Source organism: Capricornis sumatraensis, chromosome 3, assembly GCF_032405125.1.
Source record: "Capricornis sumatraensis isolate serow.1 chromosome 3, serow.2, whole genome shotgun sequence".
Taxonomy (NCBI): Eukaryota; Metazoa; Chordata; class Mammalia; order Artiodactyla; family Bovidae; genus Capricornis; species Capricornis sumatraensis.
Genome location: NC_091071.1, coordinates 155,040,554 through 155,051,020, shown reverse-complemented (window position 1 = coordinate 155,051,020; position 10,467 = coordinate 155,040,554). Strand labels below are relative to the sequence as shown.

The window sequence follows — 10,467 nt, the reverse complement described above, 5'->3', positions numbered from 1 at the left end:
GCGTCTCCTCGGGGTAGTGGGGGTGGGGGGGTGCGGGGGAGGCGGCCGCCGCTGCGCCCCCGCCCGGCACAGCCAGAGGTGCCTCCCCCGCCAGGCGACAGCAGCCGGTCGGGGGCGGCAGAAGCGCCTCCTCCCCGCCCGGAGCCGAGACGGCGGCGCAGGGGGAGCAAGGCGCCTCACCTTGCCCCCGATGAGGGGCGGATCATGCCATGGCAGAGCCGGCGAGCGACAGCGGCGGCGGCGGCTGCGGCGATCGGAGCCCAACCAGCAGTCCCGGGAGCTCTACTGGAACCGGGGGCACCGCGGGGCAAGCCCGGGACGGCGGGGAGGCGGGGGCCCGGAGCGCAGCGGTGACGGTCCCCGGCCTCCCTCCGCTCGAGGACTACGAGTGCAAAATCTGCTACAACTACTTCGACGCAGACCGGCGCGCGCCCAAGCTGCTGGCGTGCCTGCACACCTTCTGCCAGGAGTGTCTGAGCCAGCTGCAGCTCCGCGCCGCCGCCGCCGCCGCCGCGCCTGAGCGCACGCCGCGCCCGCCGCCCTGGCACGGCCCGCCCGGCGCCATCGCCTGCCCTGTGTGCCGCCACCGCACGCCGCTGCCCGACAGCCGCGTGCACGGCCTGCCCAACAACACTAAGCTCGCCGAGGCCTTCCCGCTGGCCCTCCGCGCCGCGCACGACCCGCTGCCCCAGGACCGCCTCCCGCCGCTGCCCGCGCGCCGCCCAGCGCCCACTTCGGTCCCGTCGGCCGCCGCGGCCCCGGCCCCGCCGCCGCCGCAGGCGTCCTCCGAGGACTCCGCCGGAGGACCACGCGCCCGCGCCGGCCTGCGCGCGCCGGGCAACTACGAGAGCTGCCAGAACTGCAAGCGCGCCGCGCTCACCGCCGGCTGCGTGTGCGTTGTCTTCTCCTTCCTCTCCATGGTGGTGCTGCTCTTCACCGGCCTCATCTTCGTCAACCACTACGGCGGCGGCGGCGGCGGCGGGGCCCCCTCGGGGGGCGGGGCGCCCTCTGGTGCAGCCCCCGCAGCCGGCTCGCCCTCGCCCTCGCCCGTGGGGCCCATCTGCCTGTCGGTGGCCAGCATCCTGGCGCTCTTCTCGGTCGTCATCACTTGGATCATCTGCTGGCTCAAGTACCGACCCGAGGGCGCGGCCCCGGGCTCGGCCGGGGGCGGTGGCGGGCCGAGGGCGCGGGCGGTGGCAGCGGCGAGCGGCGCGCGGAGGAGCGGCACGTAGCGGGGCCGCAAGCCTGGCCTCCCTCGCGCACCTCCAGCCCCGCGTGGCCCTAGTGGAGGGGGCCTCTGGTCCCGTGCGATCGAGCTTCTCCGCCCTCTCCCCTTGGGCCCCAGACGCTCACCCCTTCTCCACCCGGCCACTGAGGAGCCTCGGTTTTCCGCCTCTCTGCCCTTTACCGACCACTTCGTGCTGGGCCAGAGAGGGAAACCGAAGAGGCAGGGATGCTGGTGGGGAGTTACGTCTCCGTGGACTGTTCAAGGTCAGCCCCCTCCATGCACCGTCCTCATCCTCGCCAGAATGCGCAACCATCCCTCTCCGGAGTGCGAAGATTTGCATAAAGAGGAGGAAAGAGGAGTGGGACACCCATGGCCTCTCCTGGAAGCTGTTTTTCTGACTGCCGTGACTTGGGCGTTTCTTTAAGGGTATGGGTGAGCGCGCGCGCACGCCCGCAGCAGTTGTGAATGGACCTAAGAGGTTCTCAGGAAGAACGAATGAGATGTGAACGTGAGAGAAAGGTCTCCCTGCCCCCCGGAGGTCCTGGAGAGTGAGTGAGCCGGCTCGCTGAGAGTGATGTACAACCTTCGGGGGCGTCACGCGTGGGAAGGCTGCATAGAACAACCGCCCAGCATCTGTGCGCAATTTAGCAGGTGCTCAGCGCGCGTGCGCGCCCTCATCTGCGTCCAGATTATTTCGAGCAGAATGGTGGTGGAGCGCACTGGGCGGTGGATCCTTCTATTAGTAGCCCGACAGAGTCCAAGAAGTCCCACCTCCTGGAAACTTGTGATCGCTTTATTCTCGATGTTGCTACCAGGAAGTCATTTCATCTTCTGTAACTGGACTCAGGGAGCTTCAAGAGCCCGTTCTCCCTTCTCCTCTCAAAACTGACTTACTGTTGCCCCCACCTGGAAGATACTGAAAGCTATTCGTGCAGAATAGAAACTGTAGGCTTCCCCTGCCTTTTTTCTTAATTTCATTTTTAAAATAATTTATTTTAGAGTATATAAATCTGAAAAACTTATGCATTAAAATTTCTGGAAAAGTTGTTTGATAAGCAGTAATATTTCTCCCATACCTCTAGTCCGAATACATTTCGAAATGAGGGGCATACAATAAACGCGTGTTGGTAGTTGATTCAAGATTTTTATACTGTGAAATAACTGACTTTCAATTATCTGATAAAAAAGAAAATACTGCCCAAAGACGAAACCGATAAATCAAATACCAAGTCTTTTTTCCTTTGATTACAAATATATATTATTTTGAATGTAGCTATTTGATATTGTTAGAAATCACTGAAATGTTCACTTCTCGTCACATTAGATGAAAAAGAATATATATCTATCCGGTTTTGTAACTGAAAAGATGAATTGGAGTGTATGTTGCAGGTGGATTCAATGCTTTTTTAAAGAAAAAAAAAGTTGATCCAAATGTGTTTTATATGAAAACATTCTTTATTCCATCTTTTGAAGTTTGGAATAAGACAAAGTTTTCATGCCTAAACACCACAGAAGCTATTGAGGGTATGCTGTTATTCCTCATGCATTTATGCAAGCTGTCTGCATGATATCCTGACACTATTCTATTAACTGAACTTGAATGCAGCATTTGTATCTATCATAGAGTGAAGTAATTTACTGGCCATTGATAAGTGGTATGGCTGTAATTTAGGAATTGCAATATGATGTGTTTTATGTCTGCACTGTCAATAAAAACAAGAAGTATTTCTAGAAACACCTGTTTTCATGAAACTTATTTCATGGGAAAATCGCTCATGCTCATGCCCATGTTATTTGGGCAGCACTTATTTTTCTGAAATACACATATCCTCATCCAGATTCTAATTTCACATTTTGAATAGGGCTGAGAGATAATTCACATGTGGGAATGCACTACAAGGACATTTCATGGAATAACTGGAACTCCTGAAGGACAAGTGAGGTCTGTTGTATTTTAAAGTTTTACCCACCCACTACTATAGAATTCCCCCAAAATGAAACTCTGTTGTCAGATTTTGTTCTCAGTTTCTGTAAAATGTTTTCAGGTTCTTAATATGAACAATCACATTCCAGAGATTGGTTTCAATTTGCTTTTACCTCCAACAAGTTATTTGGGCTATTTTAATTTCTATATTCATTTTTATCTTGTATACTTTGTTTGCCTGCAGTACTGAGATTCTAGCATTCACAGATGTTCAGTTGTACACGTGCAACTACACGTATATGTATAGTACGTGCTAGTAACAGAACTTGGCTTTGTGAATGTAACCATGTGTACATCCACATGTGTGCACACCCATGTGTTTGCTATTTCATTCCCTCAAATTGACAACCTAGAAGTGTGTCTAAAGTTACTTGGGGACCAGCTTGCTTGAATTTGTGTTCCAGAGAGGAAGGTACAACAATGACATAAACTGAATTATTGCTCATAAATGAGAAAGAGATCTTTGAATTGCCTGAGTCACTATACAAGCCACATTGCAGTTCTTTCATAGGTTGTATACATGTAGAGCTCTTATAATGAGAAATGTGAATACTTTAAAACCAAGTAGATACAATTAGGAGCTCAGTACCTGAACACGGAGAGATTGTTTTTTTCTTCACTTTTTTGCTTTGTTTTAGTGCTAATTTCTGAATTCTTTATCAGGAATTGAGTGGCAGGATGAGGTGATGGAAAACATTTTTCAAACTTCGAGTGGTTTTCTGGCATTCAGGTGCCCCCCATTTTGCAGATATAACTTCATCATTTCCACCTCCTTTGGAAAGTCCTGGAATACCATCACCTTAGAGCATGAATTTAGCAGTAATTGTTGAAGTGACCAAGGAGATGTCTGGAGGACTCTTGCCAAAGTGGAAGACTCCTTTCTTATAAAAATGCAGTAACTCAATCCTGAGCACATCTCTAGCTAATGAATATAAACCACCAGTAAAGTCACTGCAAAACGCCAGACTGGTCTGGGCTGCACACATGCTCAAGAACTTGTGGTTTCCATGGTCCAGGTTCTGCTTACGTTCTGAGACTGTTAGGTAGAATTATTGTGATTAGGTAGAATTATCGTGAGACTTCAATAGCATCTAAATTTCAAGTGAAAGAAACTCATCTTGGAGTGATAGATTAAATACTTGGCCTCTGAATGTAATATGATTTGGTGAACAGGGTCCACGTCCATAAAGAATATCGGTTTGGATTCTGAAAATCAGTAACATCATCAGCAGTTATGAGTCTGAAAACTAACTTTATCTTTTCTTGGAAGGACCTTGGTAAGTCATTTAACCTCTTTGAGTCTCAGGCTCCTCATCTACAAAATGGGAACAAAAAGAATCAGCCCTCCTTTCCTTTTGGGGTTGATATAAGGACTTGTATACAAAAGAGGGAATACAGGTGAAAATACTTTGGAAACAATCCCTATGTGGATCTATAGTTTTGCTTTCATTCAGGCTTGCAAGGGTCCAATATCACCTCCCCAGAGAAGGGCTTCCCTGGTGGCTCAGCTGGTAAAGAATCTGCCCGCGATGCGGGAGACCTGGGTTCGACCCGTGGGTTGGGAAGTCCACTGAGGAAGGGCATGGCAACCCACTCCAGTATTCTTGCCTGGAGAATCCCCATGGAGAGAGGTGCCTGGTGGGCTACAGTCTATGGGGTCACAAAGAATTGGACATGACTGATCGACTAAGCACAGCAGCACAGAGAGATCTACCCTGACCACTCTATTCCTAAGGGAATATCTACTGAAGTTTTCTCTTTTTTCTTAATACTACTATTTGCAGTGGTCTAATTTGTTATATGCTTTATCTCAATCTCCTGTAACCAGAATGGAAACAAGAGAAGAAAACTTGTCTGGTCACCCATTCTATCCACAAAAACCTTAACCAGCTTTAGGTATATGGTAAGTGACAGTTAACTAGTCTGTTGACTTGTCTTAATGGGAAACCCTGTTCTAAATGTTAGATGCCTTGGCTCCATTTACACACACTGCTGCTCAGTAACTCCTGAAACCCTGGGGGACTTAGGTAAACAATTGGTTTTCCCAACTTCATGTGGAGCTTTCAAAGGTGAAAAAATATACCCCCAAAGCATCTTGAGTTTTGATAAAAATCAGTTCAAGCACAATGAAACTCTGATTGCAATATAGTCAGTGAAAGTAGACACTGAAGAAACTAAAAGACATTTGGCTTCCATTTCTAATCATTTTCTGCACTGCAAGATTTCAAGATGTGATGCCTTTTGGCTTCCTTCTTTATAAGCATGTCTGAACCATCCCCTCCAAAGCCAGCAGCACCTACATATTTGGGATACGTTTACATTGCAGTGACATTTCCTCACAACATTTATGTTAAGATCTATCAAATTTCTCATTATTTGTTACCCCATGTTCTTCAGTCTTTGACACGTTACATAAATTATCCTTCATAGATTGGCTAAATTTATAATCTCAGTAGCTGAGTAATCCGCCATTAGTCTGTGATCCAACTCATCCTCTTTAATAGCTTAATTCCTGTTAACTAATATTTGTATTTTAAAGTTCTGTTATGATACAAAGACAATTATGTTCATGCCTTCAGCATTGGACTGCATCCTTGTTAAGGTAAATTGCATACTTCTTTCTTTGAAATATTATGTTTTTATTGTATATGTTATAGTGTGAGTTTGTCTGCAGAATAGTATTTGCTACAGTAAATATTTCTGAAATGAATATTAGAAATGACTGCAGTCAGATCTTAGTTCTGAGTTATGTGAATAAAGAAATCATGAGAGATTTTGTCTATCTTTTGCTAGATTTCTTCCCATTGTTCATTTAAGGAAAGCTTTGTAATACACACCCTTAGCATTGTTTCCATCAGTCATACCTGAGGCGAGAGGCAAATTTTTTTTCTGTCATAAATTCACCATCATTCTTGAAATACATTCAGGGAAATGAGAGTATTTAATGTTCAATTTCCAAAAATATTCCTAGGAGCTCAGGAAGAATGTGCACACTTCCCTTAGAAGAAATTGTCTTTGCATGTAAAATTGGATTATCTTTGGTTTAGAAATACCACATCTCCACGGGGTGGAAGAGGGGAAATGCTGATGTGGGAAGAAAGAGGGTAGAGAAGATGTGCAAAAAAGTTCTCCTAACCCCTAATATTACAAACACACATTCCAAAATAAACGGGAGTGAAAGCATTTAATCTTTGCAAGAACAGAACACTTTTATTTCAGCAATTATTATCTCAAGAACCATGGTCTGGTTGTATTTGAATGACTCAGCTATCTCTGACCACAATGATGAAACTCCTTATCATATGGAAATGATACTTTGATAGGAGTTATATGTCTAGTGTGCGTGTATTTAAAAGTAGTTTGCAGTCAAACTTGAGAGGTAGAGAACAATTGCACCTGACCTGCAGCTTGGGGGAAGGATTAACTTCAAGTTGTGAAGTAGATAGTTTTTGCGCGGAAGAAACTTTGGAACTGAACTCTGCAAGATTTGTCCCTAGAGCCAATTTCTTATTAAATTCACACACAACAAACTTGTTTCCTGATTGGAGCCTTAGCAGAGGATCTCGGCTGTGGCCGCAGGTTAAAATTACCTAGAGCGCTTAAGAAAAAAAAAAAAAGCGAAAGCACCACTCCCGCCCGCAGAGACGTTTCTTTAATTGGTCTGGGCGTAGGGATAGGGGTAAGGAGGGGAGGCGCATCAGTATTTTTAAAAGGCGCCGCAGGTGATTCTACTGGGCAGCGAGATTTGAAAGCCATTATACTTCACAACGTTTTTTATTGAAATGCGACGCTCTCCCTAATCTCACTTTAATGAACGAAAGGCCGCCAGGTTTCTAAGAAACTGGGAGATTGTGGACAAATGCTTGGATTTTGGAAATGGCCATAATTTGAATAACTATTTGATTCCTGCTCTACTTTCTGACATTCTCTCTGCGTCTCTATCACTTTCTCTCTGCACTCACACACTCCTGTTGACTTTGTCTTCCCAGGAAAGTTAGGTAAATATTTGCAGCCCAATTTGGCGCGCTTTGTGGTCTTTCCTAATGTAGTGGGGATGAAAGCTGCGCCTCCCCAAGGCTTTTCCGTGGGCTCCCCTCGGCCCCTCAAAATAAGTGTGTGCTTTTCCAAATCCCGCGAGTTATCAAAATTCGGTGACAACGTGGGGATTTGAGGGCGGATTATGTGGATAACCAGGAAAAGTCTAGAGGTTAAATTAACAAAACCTGGCCAGCTGACAGCTCTGGGTGTCATCGACCATGGCAGCTGAGGGCGAAGCCGCTGGTCGCCGACAGGTGTGGGCCTGAGAGCAGATCCAGCTCAGAAAGTCCTGTTTAAAAATATTTGCTAGAAGAGTTACATTTTTTTTAAAGACCCTTCCGAGTAGCCGATCAGCGTGCAAATTAATTCCACGCTCTGGGACCCAGGTGTAAAGGGATTTGTGCTGAAACTCGGCGGCTGGCGGGCGGTGGAAGGCGGGGGCATTACCTTGATTTCTCCCCCTTTGAACGCGGACGCCGGAGACGGTTCGTGGCTGAATGCAAGGACTCTTGGGCGGAAAGCGGAGGCTCACCCTTCCGCGGGAACCCGGGGCCGGGGCAGCCACCGCGACAAGTTCCCGGGGAGGCTCCTGGGCGGGTGGGATGGCGTCTGCCTCCTGGGGCCGGCCTGTGCCCGCACCGGCGCAGCCTCCGGTGCAGAAGAGAACTCGAGACCGCCCGGGGCAACGGGCTGGTTCCCGCACAACTGGGGCGACACAAACGTGACCTCTTTGCAGCCCCCGACCCCAATCCCCAGCCCAGCAACCCCTACACTGGCGATCCCGAAGGACAGGCGCGGGCCCGGGTGAAGCAGAAGGCACAACAACGCTGTCACCAACCCACTGTGTAGAGCGCATGAGAACCCGCTGGTGCGGTATCCTGTCAACCTAGCCACTCAGTAGAGACTTAAAGGCTTGTTTGTTTTGCCTTTGTACGAAAACTGGTCTTCCTTCAGCCCTTACTCTCCGGATTTTGTGACGCCCGGATTTCAGAGTCTGAAGGTCTCTGATCGGGTGGCGTCGTTACCATTCTTGGATGTCCACGGGCCCATCCTAGCGCCCGTCCCAAAGTTCTGCATTCGCATCTATTCCTAAAAATAACAGAGAAGCCAAAAACCCGCTCCAGCCTCCCGCCGTCTTTCCCATTTCCCCGGCGGCTTTCGCAGTCCCCACCACCACCGCGTTTTTCCAGCGTGGGTCAGCGGAACATGGACACCAAGGGATGCAGACTTGGAAGTACCTCTGGTGTGTTCGGTTTCCTTTTGGAAATTCCTCGCGGTTCTCCGCACCCCCGTCGCCGGCATCCTAAGCGAGGTTCACCACCCGGCTTTGCGCCTACGAGAACTTCAAGAAGCCAGGCCCACGACACGTTCCAAATAGAGCGCTGATCCGCGGGAGGCACGAAGATTTGGATTTCTTCTGCAAACATTCATCAGCTGCCTGCCACGTGTCCTCCAGCCCGAATTAGAGGCGGCTTAATGATGTTAAGCGTCTCTGGTTCTTCTCCACCTGGGAAGACAGAGTCATAAACTCTAACTGGGAGTAAGAAAAAAAGATTGTTTAAAATAAGCAAAAAATTTAAAGTGGGATTATATTACTGGAAGCGTTTTGAAGGGAACTGACATGGAGTAGATTTCCAAATTATTTTCAGTCGAGATAAGATAGATCGGTGCCTCCCAGAGGCATTAAAGGTAACTTTTGTTGAAATTAATTTACAGAACAGGGCAAAGCATCTGCCTGCAATGCGGAAGGCCTGGGTTCAATCCCTGGGTCAGGAAGATCCCCTGGAGAAGGAACAGACTGGTTCCAAAAAGGAAAAGGAGTATGTCAAGGCTGTATATTGTCACCCTGCTTATTTAACTTATACACAGAGTACATCATGAGAAACGCTGGACTGGAAGAAACACAAGCTGGAATCAAGATTGCCAGGAGAAATATCAATAACCTCAGATATGCAGATGACACGACCCTTATGGCAGAAAGTGAAGAGGAGCTAAAAAGCCTCTTGATGAAAGTGAAAGAGGAGAGTGAAAAAGTTGGCTTAAAGCTCAACATTTAGAAAACGAAGATCATGGCATCTGGTCCCATCACTTCATGGGAAATAGATGGGGAAACAGTGGAAACAGTGTCAGACTTTGATTTTTTGGGCTCCAAAATCACTGCAGATGGTGACTGCAACCATGAAATTAAAAGACGCTTACTCCTTGGAAGAAAAGTTATGACCAACCTAGATAGCATATTCAAAAGCAGAGACATTACTTTGCCGACTAAGCAAAGGCTATGGTTTTTCCTGTGGTCATGTATGGATGTGAGAGTTGGACTGTGAAGAAAGCTGAGTGCCGAAGGATTGATGCTTTCGAGCTGTGGTGTTGGAGAAGACTCTTGAGGGTCCCTTGGACTGCAAGGAGATCCAACCAGTCCATTCTAAAGGAGATCAACCCTGGGATTTCTTTGGAAGGAATGATGCTAATGCTGAAGCTCCGGTACTTTGGACACCTCATGCGAAGAGTTGACTCATTGGAAAAGACTCTGATGCTGGGAGAGATTGGGGGCAGGAGGAGAAGGGGACGACCCAGGATGAGATGGCTGGATGGCATCGCAGACTCAATGGACATGAGTCTGAGTGAACTCCAGGAGATGGTGATGGACAAGGAGGCCTGGCGTGCTGCGATTCATGGGGTCGCAAAGAGTCGGACACGACTGAGCGACTGAGCTGAACTGAACCAGTATTCTTGCCTGGAGAATCCCATGGATGGAGGAGCCTGGTGGGCTACAGTCCCCCGGGGTCGCAAAGAGTCGGACACGACTGAGCGACTTCACTTCACTTTTGTTGAAATTTATTTACAGAACAGAGCAAACAGTGAGAGGTAAAGTATTTGGCCAGCTCCCAGATCCCATCCCTTTGGGGGTCTGATTGGAGAGTTAGAAACTTGTTGGGCTTCTGATTGAACAGGAGTGACAACACCACATTGTCTGGGGTTTAAATCCTAGTTTTGTTGCTTGCTAGCTGTGTGACCTAGAGCAAGTTAAGTAAACTCTCTGGTCCTCTTTTTTCTCATTTTAACTGGATACAATCTCGTGGTTTTAAACAGTAAGTAAATTCATCTTTGTAAAGGGCTGAAAATGCCAGTACTTATGAAATGCTCAATGCATATATGCTATTACTCTTAGATAGTATTATATTACTATTAATTTATTATAAAATGAAAATGTGCCAGT

At 47.9% G+C, this 10,467-nt stretch overlaps 1 protein-coding gene across 1 annotated transcript; it reads left to right on the top strand.

Moving 5' to 3' along the window:
• The first annotated feature begins 209 nt into the window (after positions 1 to 209).
• Positions 210 to 1,232, top strand: RNF228 (ring finger protein 228). The gene has a single exon (XM_068967208.1). It carries the CDS (start codon positions 210 to 212, stop codon positions 1,230 to 1,232), a length of 1,023 nt encoding a protein of 340 aa, XP_068823309.1.
• Positions 1,233 to 10,467: the final 9,235 nt, after the last annotated feature.